General features: G+C 38.6%; 1 protein-coding gene across 1 annotated transcript; it reads left to right on the forward strand.

Moving 5' to 3' along the window:
* Window positions 1-144: 144 nt before the first annotated feature.
* Window positions 145-26,218, forward strand: DYNC1LI1 (dynein cytoplasmic 1 light intermediate chain 1). Its single transcript, XM_051789020.1, has 13 exons — window positions 145-397; window positions 689-762; window positions 11,611-11,727; window positions 13,195-13,425; window positions 16,692-16,861; window positions 18,016-18,109; window positions 19,553-19,688; window positions 20,054-20,165; window positions 21,588-21,647; window positions 21,775-21,819; window positions 22,733-22,853; window positions 23,022-23,180; window positions 25,264-26,218. The coding sequence occupies exons 1-13, from the start codon at window positions 228-230 to the stop codon at window positions 25,374-25,376; spliced, it is 1,602 nt and encodes a 533-aa protein (XP_051644980.1). The 5' UTR covers window positions 145-227; the 3' UTR covers window positions 25,377-26,218.
* The last annotated feature ends 15 nt before the right edge of the window (window positions 26,219-26,233 follow it).

Genomic DNA, 26,233 nt, shown 5'->3' on the forward strand with positions numbered 1-26,233 from the left:
CCAAGGCAACACCTCGCAGCGGGGAAGGGCACTGGAGACATTCCGACCCGAAGGCACTCGCTCCGCTCCCGGGCCGCCCGACGGAGGCGACTGGAGCGCCGATCCCCCCGCCCCGTCCCCGCCCCCGACCTCCCAACATCCGGGTTCCCGCCGGCGCGGCGCCGCCGCCCGCTCCGCGTCCCGGGGAGGCGGCGGGGCCGGGCAGGGAGGAGGAGGCAGCAGCGAAGATGGCGGCGGCGGTGGGGAGAGTCGGCTCCTTCGGCTCCTCTGCTTCTTCCGGGCTCTCCTCGGCTGCCGGCTTTCCTTCGGCTTCGTCCGCCGCCTCTGCGGCCACGACCAACAACAACAACGCGGAGCTGCGGGCGGGCGCCGATGAGGACGATGGGCAGAACCTCTGGTGAGCGCCCTCCCGCCCCGCCCCGCGGCCGCGGACCCGGGCGCGCTGGCCGCCGCCGCCCTCAGCGGCTCCGTGCCCTGCGGGCGGCGAGGGGAGGGGGACTGGATAATCCTCCCCTCCCGCTGGCGCTCAGTCCCGCTCAGTCACTGAGCTGGGGGGGCACCTCCCCTTGGCAGCGGCAACTCCTGCCCTGCCCCCCGCGCCTTATCCTCCTTTCCCGGGAGATGGCGAGGGTGGGGACCGGGAGGAAGCGGGAGCCCCCTCCTAAGCGGTGTCGTCTCTCCACGCCAGGTCCTGCATCCTCAGCGAGGTGTCCACGCGCTCCCGCTCTAAGCTGCCTTCGGGGAAGAACGTCCTCCTGCTGGGTGAGGAAAGCATCCTGATTCCTCTCCCATCCCCGCCGCACACAGGCTGAGAAAAGCATCTCGATCCCTCTCCCATCCCCGCCGCACACAGGCTGGCTCCTGAGCCCTCTCTGGAGCTTCCCTTGTTTAGCGCCCCAAGGGGAGGGGGGCTTGATGGGTGGCAAGGTGCTGTCTTAACCCTCTCGCTTCTTCCCTTGCATAGCTTAGCTTCATTTTGGATATGCAATATCCAGAGATGCTTTAGATACGCCCGTCATCGTAGGTACCCCGCCATAATACCCTCGCTGTCCTTCCCCCACCCTGGTTCCTTAGGTTTAGATGGCTTAGACGGGGAGCTTTTATTGTCTTTTCCCCCCATGAGTGCTGGTTTCGGGGGGCGTGCGGGCCCTGAAACCTCCCCCGCTTGAGCCAGCGGTGCTGCTTTGCCGGTCCTGGTGGTGTGTCATGCAGACACAAAAACTGCTTCCGTGGCCCGAGCGGTGTCAGTGACGGTGCTGCCGTGGGCCGGAGGGCGGGGAGGCCGTATGGGCGTGCTGGCTGTGCCGGCTCTGCCCTGCCCACCCGGCGTGGCGGCAGCGGCAGCATCGGCAAGTGGCGCGGCGGCATCGCCGGCTGCTGCCCGCTTATCTCCACCCAGTGCCTTAGTCCAACCTGGCCGGGGCGAGGAGTTACGGAAGGGGACTTTGATAAGGCGATAATGAGAGGCCCAGCTGATATTCGCTGTTGAGGGAAAGAAGAAAAATGATTCGTCAAAATTAAAAATTTCGGGGGCGGGGGGAGAAGAAATGGATGCTCCCAAGCATCATATTCATGTATGTATGAATGTATTATTGCTACTATTATTAGTGGGATGGTTTTTTTTGTTTTTGTTGCTTTGTTGTTGTTTTTTTTTTCCTGAAAGACTATTAAATGCTAATACCAATAGACAACATGAGGAATCCAAGTGGATGGATTTATAACTAGCTGCTTCTTCCACTCCTTTGCCAACTTCCCTGTCCCCTGAAAGAACTGCGTGTTAATATTTGGAAACGTGGTTAAAACTCAGTAAGATTTTCATGCAGACTCTATGCACGCTATAATTCTGCATAGTCTTGTGGTTTATAGTCTCTTGAGGTTTTTCAAGTTAAGGTTTTTTTCCCTCCATAATCCTAAAGCAATCACTGTGATCCTTTTCTTCCTGTTTTGATAAGCTGAGTGGTGACTTAAAACTGACTGAGAAGACTGTGCAAGGACTACAGGATGGTCTAGTGAAGCTGTTACAAGACTCACTCCCCTTTAATTTGTTACGTTTTATGTTATGTAATTAAGTAAGATAGTGAGATTGGAAGTTCTAGTAGTAGTAAAGAAAGATTTCATAATGATTGACAGCTTTTCATGTGATACCTTGAACCTGAAATGGATGATTGTCCTTGTTGAAGTTGAAAGATTCTTCTTCAAACTGTGATCCTTATCAAGATTACACTCTGTTTTTCTTCTCTTCATAGTCAGGTAATCCTTAGTACTCAATAACTGGAGACTGCTTCCTTCGGGGCTAGAGAAGGCACCATAGAATGTTTCCAAAAGCTCATTTAGTTTGTGATATTCAACCTGTTATATAGAAATTTTCTTTTTTACCATTTACTTAGAGTTTATAGAATGACTTAATGTAATACTTTTTTTTTTCTTTTTTCAACTGATGCGTTTTTTAAAAGATTTGCAAGCTTGTAAAGGAAATTCTGATTCTTGCTTAGAAATTGTGGTTTTTGGTCCAAAGGGTGGGAAAAAAAGCTTGACATGTGTTTAGGTAAAAGAACATCAGATCTGAGGACCAGCCAGTGAGGACCATGGCTATGTTCTTTGTGAGAATACCTAACCTTTGTTGTTCACTTGCAAGTCATGATGCTGTGCCTGAAGCACACTGGCACAGAAAAAAGGAGAGAACTTACGTATTCTGTATTGGACAGATTCAGTGTGTGAAGTTCTGTCTGTTTGGGTTCTTGAGCTGTGTGTTTGCAGTCTCTCTGTTATCTCACATTTCCTCTGTGTTCAAGCTTTGTTCCTTTTGATAGTTTTTTACTAACTTTTATTATTAATACAGATCACTTCTTGCCATGATTATTTTCAGTTTCATTATGCTTTCAATAGTTTTAAGCAGAAGTTGTAAAGCTGACCAAAGTCTTGATGGTTTTCATGCATTTTGTGGCAGACAAATATTTGCCATATAAACAGTCATATTGGTCAAAACTTACCAGCTGAAACATGATACATAGTAACAAATTAGTGCTTATTTTCATTACAATCTGCATTTTAAAAAAATTCCCTAAGCTTCCAGCATCCCACTCCCTCCCCCCGAAAAGCCATCCGGAAAAACCCACCACGTAGTGTTCTTTTGTTTCCTAGGACAAGTTTTCTAATTTGCCTACAACATTTATATTTTTCAAACAGTGCATACATTTGTATGCCTAGTTGTTCTGAGAACCTGGCGTGCTAATTCTCCTGTTTCAGTATTTGTTTTTAGCTATGTTAACATCTCGTTTTTAAGAATCTGGCAAGCAGTTTGACATATCACAGCAATAACTAAAGGAAACTGGAATGCCAAATGTTAAACTCTAGATATGGCACATAGTTTCATGAAGTGAAAGTTAACATATAATATTGGTAATCCCCTGCTTAGTATCAGCCAAATATTAATTAACTCACAGTTTTACTCCTCCAAAATTGTTTCACTTGCAGACATTTTTTCAATAACTCTTTTTCTGTGAAGACTTTACACTCTGATTGGCACCACATGTAACATGAAAGCATTTCTCTCTTCTTGTATGAACAAATAATGAAAACTCAAGCTTTCATAAACTTTATGTGAGTCACACTCTCATTTCTAGGCAGCTCTATCATAGTGACCATAGCTATCTCATTTAGCAGACTATACCAGCAGAAAATATACGATGTCCCTGCCTTCATAAGGACTGCTTTCATTGACATTTTTAGCTACTTTTTGCAGATAACTGAAAGAGTGTGTTTTTGTTGCTCTTGCTTCTTTTTTTTTTTAACTCCTGGACTGTCTCTTCTGCTCCCTCTTGTAATAAAGGTAGTTGATTGCAGGAGATGCTTTTTGTTGAGTGTGATGAGAAGGCTGATGCTTATAACTGGGAGCTCTCTTTCTGATATATCTTAACCAGCCAGTGGAGTAGAGGGAGCAGCTGACAAGTCACCATTGCAGCTGACGGATGGAATCCATAGTGCTATAAAATGTGTGGAGACTTGGATTCAGAGACCCGAACTAATCATTTATCCAATAAACTGTAGCATGCATTCGAGCACCAGAAAACAGGCTCCCAGCTGGCAAGTGGATTGAGTAGTTGTTTTCTGTGTGGCTTTATATTTCATATGTTCCTCTGTCTCTGGAGCATAGTATATTCTTTGCCTACAATTCTAGCAATTTCAAACCATCCAGTGACACGTGTACACCTGACTCCGTGTCCTGTATTGCACACTTATGCTTCTACTGAATCACTAGCATTTTGGTTTTCTTTATTCATTTCACTCCACTTGATAATAAAGGCTTTAAGTTTGTGGGCACTGAGAGTTCAACTGCTTTGTGTCCACATTTTCTCTTTACCCTAGACATCTCACTTCTCAGGGCCAGGCCTGTTTGAATCTTTGAGCTCTTTCTTCTAGCGGACCCATGAAATATAGTGAACTTCTTAAGTTCCATTACGGCAAATTGTCATGAGAGTATGTAAAGTCTTCTTACTTAAATTTGTACTTAACACCAGGAAAATTAGTTTTCCATTTTATTTTTTCCTATTCAAACACCTGAAAGTTCCACTGTGATCAGATCATCAGTGTAACCGATGAAATACTGCTTGTTCACACTGTCCATATTGTTAATGTCAAATGTTTCTTAATTCCATAGGATTGCAGAAGTTAAGTCAGAGAGCTTGTTTTCCTCCTCTTATTGCAACTTCTTCACCTTCTGCTGGTAATGAAAGCCTTCCAAATGTAGTCAACGTAGCCTTCCAAATTGTTTCAGTCAGCAGAGTTATACTCCTAAAGTGTCAATTGTTTTGATGGGGCATTGACCTAGATAAGATTCTAGTTGCTTGGTTTGTAGCTACATTTTTTTAGAATTAAGTAGTACTTCTTTGTAGTGTCCTTCCAGCTATAATACCCTTCCAAAAAGTCAGAATTACACAAATGCTGTGTAGTAAAACTCACTTAGAACAGCATAGGAAGTTCTGAAATCCTTGAATTGCATTTATTTTAGTTTGTCTCATCATTGTCAGAGATGCTGCTGGTTACTGGTTCTGTATCTGAAATAGCTTCAAAGGTGAAGAACAGTGAAAGGAATTGTGCTTCTGTTTTTCCAGGCAGGTTAGTGGCAGGAGTACCTATAAAGGTGTCCCTTGGATAGTAACATGGGATTATTCTATTTTAGCAGTGAGCCTGGGTAAAATACACTAGATGACTTCCTGCTATGTTAAAGGAGAAGGCTTGTGTTAAGAGATGGATGCTGTTCATATTCACTATGGAATTCTCTGCAACATTTGGCTTTCTGACTGTGGGTCTCTCCAAGCATAAGTAACACTTTCTGCTGTGCATTTTTCCACAGTCAGGCCCTGTTTTCTCGTGGTGCAGGACTTGGCAAAAGACATATTGGAAGAGTTGTCTACAATCTGCTCTCTATCCTGTTGAAATGCAGAAGTGCAATTAAGGTGCTCCTCAGAGAAGTTATATAATTTTTTGGTGCCACAAAGATACCAAAAAAATCATATGTGAGGAGAAAGACTTAACCTGGCAGTGCAAAACAAACTTGGAGGAGGAGAAACTTTTTATCCAATGACTAAATAATAATTTAGTGGCAAGTTATGTGAAGGCTTGATATGACTTATTTATTGTGAACTTCCATGTTGTTTTGAGGGATTGAGAGAAGGATTTCATCATCTCATAGTTAATTTGTTCTTTGGTTCTTTGAAAGCAAACTAAATTTGGCTTACTCGGATTATTTTGGTCTTATTCTGCAAAAGGCATTCTTCAATTAGTATAGAATGTATGAACAAGCCTCTTTCACTAATATGCAGCTGTAGAAAAAGCAGTTATTAGTCTGTGAGAAGTACTTCATCTTGAAAATAGCTGTAGTACCCACGTGCTTGGTTCTAGTAGGAAGAAGACCTTTATGTCTCTACACCGCTGTATCAGGATTCAGTCATTCACATGGTGTAGAATAGTGATTGCTCTGGTATTCTGGGATGGCGTCTTGGCCCTGTTCAATAACTCATGTTTAGACTCGATGGCTTTGTTCTATCATATTTAAGCAAGATGGATGTTTTTCTATTAATAAAAGTACTCAATATTTTATGTTACAGGTATTAGATGTTCTAAATTGTTCTACCCAGAAGCTGTCTTTTGCACTGTAAGACGTGTGAAGCTAATTCATGAAAATATGCTTGGGGGTGTGGGATGTGCAGAAGGTGTTAATTAGGACCATTTCTAGTTTTGTGTGGCCTTGTTTGGACCTTTTTTTTTTTTTTAAGAGATGAGTTGTATAATTCTCATATCAAGCTGAATTTTAATTGATTGGTTTATAATGCAAACACACCAACTCCCATCAAGGCGCCAGTAGGATTATAGATTACAAAAAATTAAATGCATCTGGGGTTTTTCCAAGAGCTGTCGAAAAAAAAAATCAAAGCCTAGATCGAAGAGGTGCAGACCATCAATACTGATGGCACAAAAGAAATGTTCACTTTGTGCTTCTTTGCCTTGACATATTGTAATCGCGGTGGAAAAACAATTGAAATAAAAAGTCAAACCCCATGTCTGTCCTGGAGATAACACACTGGTTGCTCTTCCATGTACAGGCTTCTGTGAGAAGTAAGAAATGTCTTGTTTTACGACAAGTGAAAATCTACTTCTATTTGAATTTTCTAAAAGAAAAAAGAAATGTGGAAATAGCAGAAGTGTTAAATATTCTGAATTTTAAAATGTGTAATTGAAAGGTTGAAGAAGTTGTGTAATAGAGCCTAAGTTCTCTCTGTTGTGATAGCTTATGGCTGAACAGTTTGTGTAGCAGTACATCGATAAGTGCCCGCTTGCCTGCGCTCACAGAAGGCAATTCATTCACCTCATTGCCCACCCTTCCTGTCTGGGGGTGACTATTCTGCTAAATTCTGTATTGTAGCAGAACATTTAGTGAGGTTTGATTTTCTGCTCAGTAAACATGTGTTTTGCCTGGAGTAGTGAGAAGGGAGGAGGCTGGCAAAGGCTTGTATTACTGTAGTTTCTTATATGTTTGAGGGCAGCAACAAGGATGTTGTCAAACTGTTTTGTGGACAGAGTAGCACCTTGGACAGAGGAGCTTTGACAGCCCCAAACTCTGATGAAGTAGTAGAAGTGTGGGCATAAAAATGCAATGGCTTCGCTTAGTTGAGTGTAAGACTTCCCGTTTTGTTAACAAGATGATGAAATACTGTGCATAAGCAGATTGAGTTGGCTTTGTTTCAGCTGCTTCCTATCCTGACTTTTCTGCAAAATTAAATCTGTTGACTCACTTTTACTTGTGTTCAGCTTTGGTGCATAGCACTGCTTGGTAGAAGCATCACTTCTGTGTCCTCACTGTAGTATTAGTGTGTGAGTCCAGTTTGAGCTAATGGGGCATTTTAGTTCTTTAGGATTTACTCTGCAAAAATAGGACCTTTTGTATTGTTTGCAAAAGCAGGATGCAAAATCTACCTGATTTTTATTCTACCTTGAAATTCCTTATCGAAAATGGTGTCAGAAATGTTTTGCTCAGTGAGTTTGTGTATGGAAGTCAATAATTAATTTAATAATCCCACAGTTAGAAATAAAGAAGAAGCTAGAGGATTTTCCATCTTAGAATTTTTAAAGGAACTGGAGGATGATGATGACTCTCTTTGAAGGTACATAAGGCTCTGTTTTATGTACTCCTTCAGTAGCACTTTAAAAAAAAACCACTTCTGTTTCATAATATTAGTATGCATTGATGTTTAAGCCTAGGGAATGTGATATTTTAGTTTTGTCTGAAACTAAGCAGCATTATTTTTTAGATATTTTAGAGATATCCAGAGACAACAAACGAAGGTAAATATGCTTAAGTGTGTTAAAGTTTGTCATTCCGAATGCCATATAGTATATGTGTATATATGTATTCTTATTGAGTTTTTCTCAAAGCATATATACTTTTATATATGTCCCTGGTAGGACTTAAAGCTAATTGCATTATTATGCTGTACATTATTCATCAAACCTCAAACGACTAATAGACTTTCATTTCCTTACAAATATTTCCCCCTCCTTAGGGAGAGAACCTTTTGTGCACACTAAAGATATTACAGTAAAATGTTTGAGTTTTGAGAAGTCTTGAGAGTTAGCATTGCATGAACTCAGAATTAATTTGGTAATTAGATTTCTAGTAACTACGTAAGAGTTTTAGATAAGCACTGGTTTAGAATTGATTTGTATTTTGATATTCTTGCTGAAGAGTAGCTACAAAACAAAATCCTACTGCTGCTCTTTCCTAGCATAACTCGGTATATTCAAAGTGTGTTGACTTTTCAAGTGTTTTATACTGAAGTCTCAGGTTGGAAAAATTAACAGCGATGCAAATACATTTGGAGTTTCCACAATTTTAAAAGGTATATTCAACATATTAAACATAGAAAGTAGAGGCAGATGAAACCTCGAGTCTTAGCATGTTGGGTCAGACTAGTGTGAGGGTTGGATGAGATGACTTTAAAAGTCCCTTCCTTTAAACTTCCTTAAACCCAAACTATTCAGTTATGATTCTATATTCTCTTGGCCCAGACAGTTATCTTTTCCTCAATTTTTATGATCAATTGCTTGGACAAAAAGGAGGAAGTCCTTATGTCATATACAATGGTTCTAGTTTTACTTTCTGACAGCTTTTTCAGTGATATTGAAAAAATATTGACTCTAATTTGGCTTAAATATGTCAAGAACTCTGGATCTCCTATGGAATTGGGCACATTTGCCTAGGCAGCTGTCTTGCACCCTTGCAGGTGGGTCATCCTGTTTGTAAACTTGTTAGTTTATGGATTGCTAACTTGTTTTGGACCACTTGTCAGTGTTGCTTCTAATTCTTTTCTCCACAGATCTTCTGGTTTCTCTTACATCCTCTGCAAACTATACTATTCTCTTCCTTACCTGAGTAATTAATGAAAGTAGTACCAATCCCTTTAAACTTCACTAATGCATCATTCTGGCTTTCTGCTGAAAGATGAGTGCTGCTCTCTGCATGCAGTGACTCGTCCAATACCATTATATGTGTCAGTGATCCACCTACCTGACCTTGGTGCTCTGAAATGGGTGGATATTTGCTAATGAGAAGGGAGTAGACAGTCCTCTTCATGGAACAGAGTGAATTTAGGTAATTCTGTGATGGAAGACAGAAATGACTCTACTGTGTGTACATACTAGAGGTACTAGTTTTACATCAACTCAACTTGTCTTATGCTGTACTGATAAAATTTCTTCCAATCTAGGGGAGGAAATAAAATTCCAGCTCCTATTTTGCCGTAAGATATTAACAATATTGAACTCCAATTTACTTTAGGCAGTTGGAAATATGAGGGTGGAGAGAAAATGATATAACACAGAGCTGTGATAAGTAAGAGGCTTGTGGGATATATATTTCAAGTTTCTCTATATTGTTTAGCATGAGCACTTTCAAACAATAGTTGCACAGCTATTAACATCTGTATAAGCATGTTTTAGACTGCTTAAGTGTGTCTTTTGTCAGATGTAGAAAAACACCTGCAGTTATGCAGACCTGTTGCAGCAACTTTTGCTAAGAACTGGCAGATATGCTTTGCAGAAGATGTTAAACTTTCCCAGTGTTAGCAATTGAAATCTTTATTACCACCTGTGTGAAACACGAGAACTTAGCTGGGAGTCAGCTGTTCTGAGAAACTAAGAACGCTGCTGAGTGCAACCCCTCATTAAAAGGAATAATTTTGGTTTGTCTTACCTGTTGAGCCTTCTGCTAGCACAAATTAATTGAAGCTGCCTGTTCAAAAAGGTAAAATAGCCCATTGAATCATACAGACGTTGTTGGCAGAAGTTGAAGTAACTTCATAACATGTCAGAGTAGCAGGTAATAAACTCCTTCCAGTTGTTTTTAGATGACAATTTTAAGAAGCTTGGATAAGTACTTGGGTGAGAGCGGAGGAGGAATTGTAATTCATCTCTGGTGATGAAGGTTGAACTCCTCACTTCTTCGTCAGAATTTTTATTTTATAGAATGTTCTTACAAGAAGAGGAAAAGCTTGATGTATGAATAGAAAATAGGAGTGCTTTTCAATAGTTATTTAACACTATTTAATTATAGCTGTAGTTGTTTGCTCAAGTATGTCGTGATATATATAACATGGTTAAGAAACTTACAAATGAGCTCTTCAATTATGAAAAAGTTAAATTGATACAACTTAATTTTTTACTTGTCTAAACTAGACTTTAAACTTCAGTTCTGGTCTTATTTCTCTTTCTCTTTTTTCTATTTTTAAAAATATATTTTATTTAAAATAGCCTTTTCATTCAATTGAGTAAAATCCCCTTGACTCCCTAAAGTCAGCAGTCTTAAGTTTTCTAGACTGTTAGTGAAATATGAAAATAAAGCTTACCTCTAAATTGAAGGCTTCATGTGGTAACCTTAGGAATTATATGTTAAGCAAATTCAAAATCAGTCTATCAAAGTGTAATTCTTCTGCTCTTCCCAGTGTTTATTTCTGTAGTGTTTTTAATGTAGCCATAACATTGCCTATAAGGTCATGGTCAGTTCCCTGTAAAGGGAAAACATCATTATGTTTAACAGTGAAAATTACTGCCCTTGAACTTTCCTCTTTGTTATGTGGTTGAAAGCAAGTGTTTATACTCTCCTCGTATAGGAGAGACTTGGGAAAAAAATGTTGCATTTAACATAAAACTCATAAGGTGCCTCTTAGAGACCTGGGATTAATCTTAATTTTGTAACTTGTGAGTGAGTTTCAAGAATTTTCTGATGTCTAATTGTTACATCCACATCATTCTGCAAATCAGAGTGGCAAAACCCTGCTTTGTGACCAAATTCAGCTTAATTATTCCTTCAAGTTGGAAAAACTGCATGTGAAGTTTTCCAACTCTGGGACAGATGACCAGAAATTAGGTTTTTCAAGAAGAGCCTCTGGTGCTAGTTGAGGTGTTTACATTGTGCATGTGCTGTAAGGCTCATTGGTTACCTGAGCTCCTTTTGGAGGGAAGAGAATAGGAGTGAATGGATCTGGATTGCAGGCTTGTTCCTCTGTGCTACCCAAATACACACAGGTGTACTGTAAGGCAGTGGGCTTACTGTTTAAGGTTTCTTCAGACCTGTAACAGAGAAAATATTCAAAGGAACCAACCCATAAATGCTAAGGAAACAGATTTGCCTTACTCAGCCTGGTGCTGTGTGCTGTTTGATATGAGGGAGTTCTAAATCATGTTCTTCTGACCTGTAAGAGGAGCTTAGAAACTACTTTAGAAAAAACTTTGCTACTACTTTGGTTGTAGCTGAAAGACTGAAATTGTTTGAGGTATTTAACTACTCCTTAACAGAGCTTTTTAAAGATAGGTGTGAGAGCCTATTTCAGATAAGACAGTTAGTGGCATAATTGCATTTATCAATAACTAGAAATAAGATTTGAAGCTGAGACATGCACTTAGAACAGATGGATGAGTTGGGCAAAACCTGCTGTATTTCAAAACTTCAGTGAGGTCAGTCACCCTGTTAGGATATGGTTTTCTTATTGCCCCAGGTGGGTTTTAATATGTAACAGTGATTAAAGATTGAGTGCTATCTTACTTCTGTTTCTGCAGGTGAAGATGGAGCAGGTAAAACTAGCTTAATAGGAAAAATTCAAGGAATAGAGGAATACAAAAAAGGAAGAGGAATGGAATACTTGTATTTAAATGTGCATGATGAAGACCGAGATGGTAAGTTTGTATCTGTGATATATCTGGGTGATAACATAGTGATAATATAGTGGGATGATCTTCTTTCTTTTATCATGGCTTAGGCCAGAAGGGATTTGTATGGTAAGGAAGTTTGTCAGTGTAATTCCCTTAGTAGATACCATGAATGACCGCTTAAGTGGTAGAGGAGGAGAAGAACTCGTCAGAAGAAAAGGCCGAAAAGACCAGGGAAGCAGACTTAGCTGCAACGTTCTGAATAGATGTACATTCCTCAGGCCTAGAGGAAAAGATGCCCAGGCTTCTATATTCCATTTCAATTACTATAGCAAGTAGTTACCATAAACCTACAGAGAAACCTTTGTCTTGGTGGCATGGAATCTGCAGGACTACTGTTACGGATTGGTGGGTGGGGAAATGTGCACGATGCTAAGGGAGATGTAAAAAACAAACAACAAGAAACCCCAAAAACCACCAATCCAAAAGTTTGGGTGAAGGCATTGCTAGAAAGTAAGAAGTATGTTTAAGATCCTGTTTAAGATCCAAATACCTGGAGTTACGGGGTGTGAATAAGGATGTACTGGAAGCTTTAGGGAAAAATGGGAATTCTTGTCTATACTATAAGAACAAATCTGTGTAGAAGGAGAACCAGAAGAAGTTGGCCTCTTTTTTTGGGGGGGGATATGTGAAATCATCTGCTTTCCTGACTTTCATACCTGGCTATTGATCTCAAACGTAAATTGAAACCAGAGTTAAGAGTACTGGGAGTTTGATCTAAATCAGACTTCTGTAACAAGTGATAAAAACTTACCTGAAGGCAAAATGTAATTCTGTTAAGCTCCTTAATTTTAAATCAACAACTCCTCATTAACTGTAGAAGTGTCTGTGAATACTGGAGTATGGTGGGGGTTTTTTGGGGGAAAAAAAGCAGTGGGGTGGTCTATTTGTATGTTGATTGCACTTTCACAAATTGGAAGAATAACTTCAAGTCCATCTCAATCATTAAAAACTTGCAGTTATTCAGTTTTTTGAATGGCCAAGATACATTCTGTAGTTGAAGAGTTATGTAGGCGTATCATGTTAGAGTTTGAAGGAGAGATGGCAGCCCTTGAGAGTTGAGCAGACTGAGGGCTGAAAAGGGATGACTGAGTTCATCCAGTTCTGCTCTTCTGAGATGCATCTTGAAGAAAACATTTTCTCTCTCTAAAATGGTGAACAACTATTTTTGAAATGTTGAATGCTATCTCTCCCTTTCAGATGATGTATTTAAGATCTTCAGTTATCAGCCATTAAACATCAGGGTTTGGAAGAGGAGGAGCTTGTCTCCACAAGATGCAGTTTGCTGTGATGTTATGTATGTTCAATTGACTGATAAAGATATGTCATCTGCTTTCTTCCTTGTATTTTACATGTCTAAAGAAGATTTAATAGCCATTTTGTAGTGGTGTGTTTCAGGTAAATCTCATAAAATGTTTTTCCTTTTTTTTGTAGACCAAACAAGATGTAATGTATGGATTTTGGATGGTGACCTGTATCACAAAGGTCTTCTTAAATTTGCAATGGAGGCGAGCTCTCTAAAGGACACTCTAATTATGTTGGTAGTAGACATGTCTAGACCCTGGACTGCACTGGATTCTTTACAAAAATGGGCAAGTGTTGTAAGAGAACATATTGACAAGTTAAAAATTCCTCCTGAAGAAATGAAAGAAATGGAACAGAAGTGTGAGTATTCTGCAAATACATGGGAATCCATTTAAATATGCTTAATGCTTTCTGCACCATTTAATCCCTCCATTGCAGTCTTTTTCATTCTTTGGAAATGTTACTTAAAATTAGGGATTATCAAGCCAGTCGAGCTTCAGATAAGTCTGAAGTAGCTGTATGAACAATACTAGTACTTCTTTCTAACAGAATAACAATTTGGGGGGAAAAAACTTTCAGAATAAACACAGCTGAAATGACAATCTTGCATTTTACATATTTTTCTAGATGAGATATTCCAAGAAAAAAAATCCTTAGCTTTCAATTTTTCAATTTATTAATTTATTTAAACGGTAGGTCACTACATCTGCTTCATAATCGTTCCTGTAATTACTCAGAGAATCTGGGACTTGTTCTGTGCCTGCCAAAAGTGTCAGTGTTGAGAGAGTTCATGACAACATGGCTATGCCTGGGCCCTTTCTACTTGAAGATTTTTATCATAATTGTTATTGACATTAACACAGCTGTATATTTGTTTTGGCATGGATAGGATATGGCTCTGTCAGTGTCTTGTCTTTTTAGTTTTAAACATGCAGAACACAAAAATATTTCAGGATTCCCTAAACTGTCTGCCTGAACTTGCTAACATTATGGCTCCATATTACTTTTGGGCACAAGTGTATTTCCCTTGGGGTAATAAAACATGAGTCTTTCCCATTCATCTCTTGGTGAATTACTGCAAGGAAAAGTATTTGAGAAAGCTGTGTGTTAAGATCAAACAGGATGATTAAACTTTGTAAGTCTGAAGTCACTCTGTAACTGGTGTGTTCTTAAGCATCTGAGTGCCAGATTGCTGAATAGTTATTTTAGAAATGCAGGTTGTAGCTGTGCTGTGATAAGCTGTCAGGCAATGGTTGTAGATACTTCAGAATGGGGAGAAGGGGGGAAAGTTGGTCGTTTTCTTCATCCTTTTAAGAGAGAAATTCTTTTAAGGGAAGTATCATTGAGAATCATATCTTCCTCAAAAATAACTTTTTTTAGGAGGGAGGAGCTGAGCTTGTTTGGATGTGGTTTTTGTTTTGGTTTTTGGGAATGGAGTTAGTGTGTGTATGTGTATTAAACATCCTAACATACAATTTCAGGATATGATTTTGCTGGATGAAAGTAGTAAGGATGCAATATCTCTGTTATCGAAAATGTGTAGCTGGTAGTTTTGCTTCCTTACTGACTGAGTGAACAGAATAGCAAAACTCTACAAAATCCAGAAACTGCAAACCATGAGGCAAGTCAAGAAAATATGCTACTTGTTTAGTTTTTTCTGTTGTTTTGTTCTTTTATCATCTGGTCTAATTCTTACAGATACTGCTAGTCTATACATTGGGTATAACAGAAGCCCTGGACACAATCCAGATGTGACTGGAAGCTGTTTGATCCTCTTGTGATGTGGCTTCATGGGTTGCTGGGCAGGCAGGAGCTTGACAGTGCCAGAAGAAGCAGGGAGGAGTCTTGCTTGCATGACTTTTGGCTACATGGTCCTACTTTATTCTTGTGTCAGGCTCAGTGCTCCTTTGAGCTGGTTTAACTTGCTAACAAGGCTGAAATCTACAGAGGGTTTGTGTGTGTAATTTTCTGGAGATACGCTGCTATGTTTGTCTTCCCGTTCCAGCAGCTTAGCTTCTCTCAAAGACAGACCCTGGGAGGACTAGAACTCATATGGAAAGATATTAAGGGGGTATGTAGCAGCTGTGTGTGAAGGGTTGCAAAAGCCCTCTCTCTTTACTGAATTAGTCTGTGTCTAATGAAATTGTGTCTCTAAGAAAGACTTGAGATTGTATTTCACAGTCTTTGAGGTGTGATACACTAAATCAATCCTCCTTTTTACTGTTTTCTGTACTCATATAAAGATTAGTATGTTATGATCATACAGTGGGAATTTTAGGAATTCACACACTGGAGTAGTGTGATTTTTATTTTATCCCAGAACAGACAGGATACTGTGCAGGAAAGATGTTGAGTGACTGGCATATGTTGGTGAGGACTCTGGGTTTAAAACACATTCAGTTGATTTGGGAGGCTCTCAGACCAGACTGAAGTAGCAGCGGTCCCTGAATAAGAGCCCAAGTTGGCTGTTCAAGTAGAGATTATAATCGGTGCATGTGCTTTTTGTTATTGTGAACTCAGAGAGCTGCAGAAAAATTGAATAATCTTGACCTAATATAATTTTTCCTCTAGGGTGTTGAAGTCAGTCTTGCTCTGTTAATTCCACAAGTGCTTTTCTAGGTGTTAATTTGAAGGGCTTTAGTCAGTCTAGCAAAGGTAGCAGTGGGTTAACACAAATCAGGACAAAGAGGTGAGAATGTCTGGGGGTAGATAAGCTGCCCCTGTGCGTGATGCAGCTGAACTGCCTTGCTGCCTGACTTCTTTTGCTGAATTAGGATGTGCTACTCATGGAATAGTAATCAGTGGTTTGGTTTGGTAGAATCTTGTTTCTGCTGTGTGGAACAGGACATGATGTGAAAGATACAGACATTTCATGCCTAAGATTGCATCCCTGACTGGAGGAATAGTAAGTGGCTGTGTTACGAGAGGCTTGGGTGTGTGCAGTGGAACATGACAAGACAGTTGTGACAAGAATGAGAAAATAGAAAGTTACATTCTGACTTACCCTCCCTGCTAAATTTTAAAGTAGTGTCTGATCTATTTTAAAAGCATACCAAATATTTACTATGTCATTAACTAATTATAAAGCTAGGTAATAAATAGTGTTTGTGTATTCTGTTCTTTTTTGTTTATTACTACTGTAGATTCTCTGTACAAAGAGCGAAGAATGGACAAAGAGTTTGTAGATAAAACCTGGTATATGGTAGCAGCTAAGCAGTATGTGTTGGGCTTAATTCTGTTTATTCTGACAAACTGTTCCATTAATTTTGCCAAAAAGAATGGAAGGAAACTTATGTCCTTCAGGAAAAAGATGAAACAGTAATCGTTAATAGCACCTGCCTAGTGGTTCCACAGTGATAAAATAAAAATGGTTTCATGTTGTCCTTATGGACACTTTTATTAGATCATGTTCTTCTGGCTGCCAGTCCAGCAGATCTTAGACTTGCTAGTCTTTCCTGTGCTGCACAGAGCAAACAACTAGTCAGCACTAGATGCATGCTCCATTTTTTCAACATAAAGATGCAGAAGTACTATGCAATCAACAGTGCTAGAGATCAATGCCAGTGGAAATCATTGTTGAAATAATAAAGTAGCTGATGTTTTAATATAACTTTTTTTACTTTCAGTGGTAAGAGACTTCCAGGAATATATAGAACCAGGCGAGGATTTTCCAGCTTCTCCACAGAGAAGAAATACTTCATTACAGGAAGACAAAGATGACAGTGTGATTTTACCCCTGGGTGCAGATACACTAACATGTAACTTAGGCATTCCAGTAGTAGTAGTTTGTACAAAGGTTTGTTTCACATTTTAGGTTTTTTGCATATTTAAATTAAGCAACTCTCTGTCAGTTGTGGAATTGGGGAGGGAAGCATGTGGTTAAGTTATTCTGAATAGCTTGTTGAAAAATTCTTTGTTTAATGTTGAAGACTGGTTATTTTCTGGAACCTCTCACTGCATGTTATTTTGGAATTATCTTTTCCTTTAGTTCTACCAGTTTTCAAGGAATTGATAAACACCTCAGATCTGGTTTTGCTCACAGAAGTGAGCTAGCCAGTAAGCAACTAGAATTCCCCTTGATTTCCACAGTCCTCCTTGGGCTGAACATAGTGTTTTGATAACTTTTTTTAATATTTCTGATCTGTTTTTCTGAAGATGAACATATTTGAGAGTTACAGTTAGTAAAGTGCTGCTCTATTAACTTTCCTCAGTTCTTAGGGTGTTTGTGATCTGTTTTGATTTCTGTTAGATATGTAACCATATTCTTAATCTAAAGAAAACAACGGTGTGGTTCTCCTGTGGCTATTTTTGTTGTTTTTTCTCCCCCTGGCTCTTCAGTTCTCATTGGCAGTAAGCATACTGCATCTGCAGCTTCTGTGGCCCACAGTGAAGGCATAAACCTTCTGATGCATATGCTGTTCCTTCACTGGAAGTCTGACCCTCTCATCTGAGCAGCACCTTCCTTCTCACCTGCCAGCTCTGTTATTCTTCTCCCCACTCCTTTTTTTTTCTTTTTCTACTTCCACATTCCTTGCTTTTGTCTCTCTTTACAAAGGGCTAGTTAGTAACTGGATTGAAAACACTGTCTTGTAATACTACAGTGTGTGAAAAAAACATTGGGTAAAAAATAGTGAAGTCGTTTAGTGGGTAAGTTTTCAAGAGAGACTTTGAGTTATTGCACAGGATTGGGGAGGGGGAGTGAATGAAAAATGCCAATCATTTTACCTCCCTGGTTAATTTTCACCACAGTATATGTACATCAAGTTATATATAATTACAAACAAAAACATTCAATTAGGCTTCTAAAGTATCTTAGCAGGTTTTTGTTTTCCTCTACACTACCCCTCCCCACTCCATCTCCCTTTCCCCTTGTGAACTGGATGTGTAGCAGCACTGCTATTTCAGCAGGTGCCTGGAAGTAGTATATTAATTTTGTGTTTATTTTGACAGTGTGATGCCATCAGTGTTCTGGAAAAAGAGCATGACTACAGAGATGAACACTTCGACTTCATTCAGTCACATATCAGACGGTTTTGCTTACAGTGTATCCTTTAACACATCATAAAGATGATTATGACTCAAATCTTCCTATTAATTATGACAAGCTTAAAAGAGTGTTTTCATCTGTACCAAAGTAGGATGCAACTCCTTTACTGTAGCTGGCAGTCTGCTTCAGCTTCACCTACAGCCAATGTTGAATTAAACTTTTCAATTTTATTTTATTACAGAGCTGCAGGAGTCTCTAGCATGTCCCCTTACCGTGAACTTCTTTACTTGCCTCCATTTCCATGTTTAGGAGTCAGTTCGCAAAACAGGACAATTTACCTGACTAACTGCCTAAAATAAAAAGATAATTCATTTCAGTATGATATTGCTCCAGATGTACATAAGGCATGTTATTCTTTTTGTCCCAAATATGCAGTCTCCTCTGTGTTCAGTAATTTCACAGGATGAGGTTCTCAGGGAAGGAAAGAAGTGTGTGACTTCTCTTATATTGGTACAGAGACAATGCGCAGAAGCTGTTGCTGTGCTTTTATTACTTTTAGATTTCATATTTTTAAAGAAGTATATTAAATACTGTTTAGTGTTGTTTAGTCAGCTAGACATGCTGAGATATAGATTTTAGATGCTAGTAACATGCCTACATTGTGTCATCACTTGTGCTGTAGTAAAGGGAAGTTCAAATGCTATTGAAGAGACAGCAGTTGACAGATGGAAAAGTTAGCCCAAGAACCAGAGACCTCAGTTGAAATGGCACTTCCTTCAAAGGGCTTGCAAGACCTAATTTTTGAAAATGGAATTCTGGGTAACTGTAATAACTCTTGTGGGTGGAGGAAAAATACAAAATATTCATAGGGATCAGGCTCATGAGTCTATATGCCACGTACAACTTGAAATTCTATTCTAAACTTCACTGAATGGGAATCAGACCCCATTATATAACTTTCTTGTAGAATCTGAATTGCAAGCATGTAGAAATAAATTAGGGGCCTTGGTATTTTTATAATCTTAAAGTAAAAATTGCTTTTTTATTAATCCTGTGCATAAGATGTGTTAATTTGATACTGAGCCATGCCGGAATACTCAGCACTCCTTTGGTCTTTTAGTAACTTGTATACAGTACAACTCATTTGCCTTCATTTCATTCAAAAGCAGATCACTGTATAATGTAAGAACTTGCTCCCCTATTTAAAAAAACCCAAGTGGGAAAGTGGAAGACCTTTGGCATTTTTGAAGCTACTAATGCTAATGTTGCTGTGACTGTGTTGCAGGGTGGGCTAATGACAAGATATAAGGATATGGCATGAAAACCCTTGTTCACTAAAAGCAGAAGACTGTTTAAGTGTTGAAACTTGGTTGACTTATTTGGTTTTGTATTCCTGCTCTAAATTCTACAACGTAGATCACCCTTTTTTGGTAGTTTAAAGGTTACTTTAGCGTCTCTTACTAGCCACTAAACTAAGTTTTCTTTAACAAGTTTATTCAGATGGGGCAGCACTTATTTACACTTCAGTAAAAGAAAACAAAAACATTGACTTAGTATATAAATATATAGTCCAGAAGTTGTATGGATTTCCTTTCAATGTTCCAGCTGTTGTTGTGGAAAAAGATGCAGTATTTATGTAAGTTACCTGCCTTATTATGTGTACATGACTGCAAAATGTATCTGTGTAATACCATAAGGCAGCATTTAGAGCCTTTTTTGGTTTTTGTTTTTTAAAGTTCCATTTAACATCTCATGAGTTTGGTGAGTGCCAGTGGATCAAGATTTCACTGCCCCAAAGGGAAATGTTAAACCCGGAGATTTTCCTCTTCTCTGTTATGGTGAACCAATCTCTCCCTGCTTGTACTGATCAATGACTTGCTTGCACAGGAGAATGAGAGCTATGACAGCTTTCCTGGCTTTCAGTTCTGTGCAGTTCAGGAGTGCATACATGAATAGCCTGAAGTAACAATAGGATTTTAAGCCAAATAATTCTTTCTCTAGTCCTGCAGGTTGGGATAATGACAAGAAGATAGGAATATTGCATGAGAACTTTCAGACACTAAAAGCAGATGACAGTTTTGAAGATATCATAACAAAACCACCAGTCAGAAAGGTAAATTGAGGTGTTTTGGCATTCAACTTCTTTGCTATTTATTTGCCTGTCAGTTTTTTGACTGTTTCTCTTTCACTGAGACTGTGCTTCCAGCTTATAGTAACTGTGGTAAACCCTGTGGGGGGTTTTCTTGTTTTGTTCTTAAAGTTCTTCTTTAGCTATCAAAAAAAAACCCCTGTGTATTTTATAGCTTTTCTTGAGCTTGCACTTTTTTTTTCTACCACTTTTACATTGTTCAAGACTACAAATATATTGTTTTGCTTTTAATATGTATTTGGTATTGAAAAGCCTGAATGTCATTTGCCTGTTTGTCAGATTGAGTTACTGTTTTTTAAAAACGTTCCATTTTGCTCTGAGTTGCTTATAACTTCATAATGCTTTCTGTTTCTGTTGGAGTATTTAAAATCAGAAAGCTTGAGACAGTGTAAAATCAAAAATAAACATGTGAAAACAGATTCTCCATATGTTCAGTATGTTTTCTCTCTTGTACTATTTAACAAAATGCTATGACAGAACTACCTGTAAATATAAATGAGGTTCTTGAACAAAATGCCAGCAACAGTGGACCCCATGCATGCAAAAGTTATTGAAGACAAATATTTCTATGGCTTTTTTCTAACATAACTAGGATTTTTGTGACTGATCATATTTCCAAGTGGGAATTATTTTAGCTGAGAAAACTAATACTATGTCATTTCTGCAATCTTTAGGGAAAAAATCAAAGCACATACAGTAGTGTGTTAAATAGGTGTCCAAGGAAAGTAAAGCTGACAATATTTTCTTTTGCATACTTGTAAACTTCAGGCCTGGATTGTAAACTTGGATATTTGCCACGCTTGTTTGGGCAAACTTTTTGATGAGCTTGTTTGGAAGGAGAGGGCTTGCAGTTTGATGCAGAGGACTGGGATCTGTGTCCAGGGAGATGTCTGTGTCCAGTTAATATACCAGTCTAATGCAACACATGTGAAGAGTCATGTTGGCCACAGTTACCTATAAAGGAATGCTAAGGGGATGCCTCAATAAATTAACGGAGACGTGAGCACGATGCAGTGTGTGTGCATCCATGAATGTTTCTTACACATCTTCAGAGCCTTGAACGTGCCCTGTTAAAATTTACCTCATTCCTCTTTTACTGAACGCTTTAATGAACTTTTTAATAGGTCTTTCTACAAATACATCTAGAGCTTTATGCCTGCCAGGTCAAAGGAGTTAATGATACCTCTATTTCACTTCTAATTAACTTAGTTTAAATGGAATCATTGAGGCAGCAGTCTTAAATATGGAAAATGTGATATGCAGTCATCGTAGTATTTTATGCATGTACTTCATTATTGAATGCTTTGGTCATATTCACCAGGAGATATTAAAGGAAATACCTTTCTTTCTTTTAGTCAAAATTATGTTTATGTTTTTATATTGCAGTTTGTTCATGAAAAAGAAATCGTAGCAGAAGATGACCAAGTGTTTCTTATGAAGCAGCAGGTAACTTTCTGTCTATAAAACAAGCAGCCAGTGTTTCAATTAACAACATTCCCAATACAGATTTTGGGGTTTGTTCTCAGTCACTGTAATATCTAACACTTCATGTGTATGTTTGGTTTTTTTGCAGTCACAGTTGGCGAAACAACCACCTACTGCTGCAGGAAGGCCAGTGGTTAGTAATAAAAATTTTAAATATCATCACATGAAAATTATTCATATGTTTAGAGGGTTGCTTTTAACTGCACTATCAAATATTCTTTCATCTAATTGTTTTAAACTACATAGTATTTAATGTCTCATTGTATAGTGCCCTAAAATTACGACACTTCACAGCTAGTCATGACAACTTGTATTGACAGCCAGGGCTAACTGACATGGCTTTCCTCTTCATATGTTAGAATGCATCTAAGCAGTTAGTTTACTCCCCTTTCTGTCCCAAGAGTGTGCCAAGGAGCAAACTATGCTGGCTGAATTGCCTTGGGGAGTTTCGTATCCTAAATTTGACACCATCACTCTAGGAATGGCATAAAATTAAGGACAAATGAAAACTGTCATCTACATTTAAAATACAAATAAAATAACTAAAAGGCAACACAAGTTTAAATGGGGAACCTGTGATCTTACAAAGGTAGCTTTACCTCTTTAGATGAACTAGAAACATGAAGTATTATCTTGAAGCAATGAATAATGCTCTTTCTCCTGGGCTGCATTTAATCCTTTCTGCAGTGTTGGTGCTACGTGTTGTCTTTTTGTGAAATTTACTGTAGCTCTTCAGTGATCTAATTGGTACAGTTTTCATTAGGGTACTGAGTAACAGATGGATTTTCAAGTTTCTCATTGGAGTAAAATGAAAAGTTTCATTAGTGCTTTAGTTGCAGTAAAATTAGTAGTTTTAAGAATGTTATATAAATATGAAAAAACACATACACAATCAGCAAAATCTAATCCTATGTCGTTTCAGTTGCATGAGATACTACATTTGAAAAAAAAGCTCAGGAGCTGTGAGAAATAACAAAGTGCTTCATTTCATATATGCTTATGCTTTACTTTTTGGGTTTTTTTGTTTTTGTTTTTTTTTCTAATAGGATGCCTCACCAAGAGTTCCTGGTGGATCTCCTAGGACACCAAATAGATCTGTAACATCAAACGTTGCCAGTGTTACACCTATCCCTACTGGGTCAAAAAAAATTGATCCCAATATGAAAGGTACCTTTTCTTATGAGGGTACAAATACATCTGGGGAAGTAAAATAGCTGCTTTGCCTGCTTGCTTTAATACGCTTATTTAGATTGGTGAACACGCTGAATCAGTATTTACTTAAAAAATCTGTGTTGTTTTTGTGTTGTGGTTTTTTTTTCCTTCCTCTCCTTGTAGCTGGAGCTACATCTGAAGGAGTCCTGGCTAACTTTTTCAATAGTCTCCTGAGCAAGAAAACTGGTTCTCCTGGTGGCCCTGGTGGTGTTGGTGGCAGTTCAGGAGGAGGTGGCACTGGAGGTGCTGGCGGCAATTTAGCACCATCAGCAAAAAAGTCAGGTATGATTAATGACAAAAGATCGACTCAATCCAAATTAAGTGGTGGATCATTCCTGTTAGTATAGTTTATCAGAAGTATGAACACTGCTATATTTAACTGAATGCTTTATCTATGTGTGTGTGTATATATATAAATGCTTTATATTTATGCTGTTATATTTTATATGGCTTTTTGCTTCTGTTTTCACAGCAGTTTAGCATTGCCTTTTTATGGCTCTCAGAAGAGCAAAGAAAAACTTTTTCATGTAGCTTTTTAAGGATGAATTGTGTCCACATGAGTTCTTAGTTTTTTCCTTTGTTCTCACCATCCCAGTAAAATGGCTTATGCTATAAGCCACTTGTAGTATTATTCAGGTAGATTGGGACTAAATTTCCAAGTTGATTTTTTTAACAATACTGTCAGTGTTAAAATAGCTTTAAATTTTCTTCTTCTAGTGTTCTAGCTCTGATGTGATGAATGCTTTGATTGAGTTTGGTGACAGCCTGTAAAATACTTACCTATTTTATTTTAACATTACATGATGTGATTAACAATTAGTATTAATCTAGAAATGTTTAAGAGTGACTGTGCTAAAGCTAGATTCAGGACTACTCTGGTGCTTCTTGCTATTCCAATTTAAAATATTTCTGTATTAATTGAGAATATACATATACAGACACCTTCCCTCTCTGCTTCCCCAGAGGTTAGTAATGCTGCACTTAGGGGAAAGTAATGTCAAGTACCAGTTAAACACAAGCAGTATTTACTTTTATGCAGTAAAAGAGAAGAACACATTTCCCACAAACACTTTGTGTAGATTGACCCTGTTTGGGTTTTTTTTCCTACACGGGTGCACTTCTGTTTTTTAAATGCAAAGCTCAGTTGGCAAAGTGAAGTGTGAGTACTTCCTAATCTGCTGTAGGCAAAGTCAGCAGTTCCAGTTTGAACAGCATATGGAGATCATTCAAACAAATGCAGCTGATGCAATATGAGGTGAGAGCACCCACTGAAGAATCTTGTGGGGAGCTGGGCAGCAGGTTTGGGTGATGCCTGGCAAACGGAGGCAGCACTCCAGAAAAGTGTCGTGTCCGGGGCCATGGCAGAAACTTCAAGAACAGAATTAAACTATTAAGGAGCAAAAATGTTCTCAGAAATTTCCTAATATGCAACAAAAATAGGGTTACGGTGTAACCAGTTTAATGTTGCAAAGGGCTGTGCTTTTAAGTGATTACCATAAATACAACATACATTTGGCTTAGATGTGGCCTCCTCACCTTCCTCAGTATTTGCTGTCTTGTATTGGGTGATATCTATGGCACTCTCTCTTCAAATCTGAAACTTTCTCTTAGTTTGCATGCTCAGAAAGGGTGCTGGGACACTGCTAAAGAAACTACATGTGTATCAGAATGTTCCCTTACAGGCCAAGATAACTATGCACACTTGTCCTGGCATTAGACTCTAATACTCTGTTTTCCCATATTGTCTCCTCCATTCTTGTGATAAAACATAGCAGGAGAGAAACCTAGACTGGGGAGTAAGAGTTAAAAGGATGGGGGGAAAATGGTGTGTTTTAAGCTTGAATTAGGTCTGAGTATGACTGCACAAATGTTTGTGCCATTCCAAGTTAGGTAGGAGGCAAGTGGGTGAGGAGAGAAAGGGATTTGCCATTTCCAAGTCTGTGTGCACCCATGAGCAGTGGTGTCATGTTTATGCTGACAAAGTGTGCAGAACTGACTTTACCGGGCTTGGTAAAGTCAGTTTAAATTCTGATTTACATTCAGAATTATTTAAAATACATATACAGAAAATTGCATAGAAGTAGTCATAACTGCTAGCCGTAATAAACTTTTTTATATTTTATACATTAACTCTTCATATACTGACAATATATAATTATGGAAGTTTCTTTGAGAAATCGGAAATATTAAAAGATATGACTTTCTCTGTACTGTTTCCTTTCTGTTTCTTTTGGGTTTTGGCCTTATGCCTTTACTCTGCACCCAAAGCGTGTGATAACAAGTTTTAGGATTTTTCTGATTTGAGAATTAAAGATACTACATGACTTCCATAAACATGACTGAATATTACACATTTATTTTGTAGGTCAGAAGCCAGTTTTAACAGATGTTCAGGCTGAATTGGACAGAATTTCACGAAAACCTGAAATGGTCTCTCCTACATCATCTACATCTCCCACAGAAGGTGAAGCATCTTGAAGACACCAAATAAAACCAATTGTTCAGTTTTCTGGGATAATTCAAACTTGCCTCTGCCTCTTCCTTCAGTGACTGGAACTAAAGAACTGAAATTTCTTTCAGAACACAAACAATTGATGTCTGTCTTCCTTTCATATGTGTTGCCCAACTTTACAAAAGGGAGTTGTACAAATGGGAAACGGTTATCACATTGTGTAGGAGCACTGCTCACGGTGCAAGAATAGTAAATTAATTTTTTTCTGGGTTTTGTTGAAAAGTCAGTGTAATTCTGTAAAATTGCAAGTATGTCCACTTAAGTGATAGGGGTTGCTTAGAGCAGGAAAACTGATACACACCACAGGCACTTAATTTATATTGATTTCCGAATCTGTTAGCTAAGTTTAATACTATCTTAAGTAGATTAACCTCTACACGAGAGAACTACTGCTAGTTTTTGAAAGAGAAAAATAATTGCACAAGTCTGTAACAACACAAACAAGCTCCAGTTATACTTGAACACTTCATTGGGAGTATGGTTAAAAAAAAAATCTGTTTGATCTCCACTGAGATTTACACTGCGTTCAAAAACCCATGGAAAAGCTCCAGGTATAAGACTAAATTAGTGGCCAGTTCTTTTGGGTTTTTCCTCTTTGATTAATTTCAGACACTGAATAAAAGATGTATAAAGAAAAAGCAGAGGTTAAATGTACAGATTATCAGTATCCAGATTTGTCTATATATATATGGCTTGGCCTTAATGTCCCCCACTATGTTTCCCACACTACTTATGGTTTAAAAATTGGTCATCAAAACTGTAATCAGTTAATAAAGTATTCTCTGCATTCAAATTTAAATAACTTTCATTGGAGCCATGGTGT

The sequence above is a fragment of the Manacus candei genome, unplaced genomic scaffold (genome assembly GCF_025592945.1).
Source record: "Manacus candei isolate 608988 ecotype Guabito, Panama unplaced genomic scaffold, ASM2559294v1 h1tg000026l, whole genome shotgun sequence".
NCBI lineage: Eukaryota > Metazoa > Chordata > Aves > Passeriformes > Pipridae > Manacus > Manacus candei.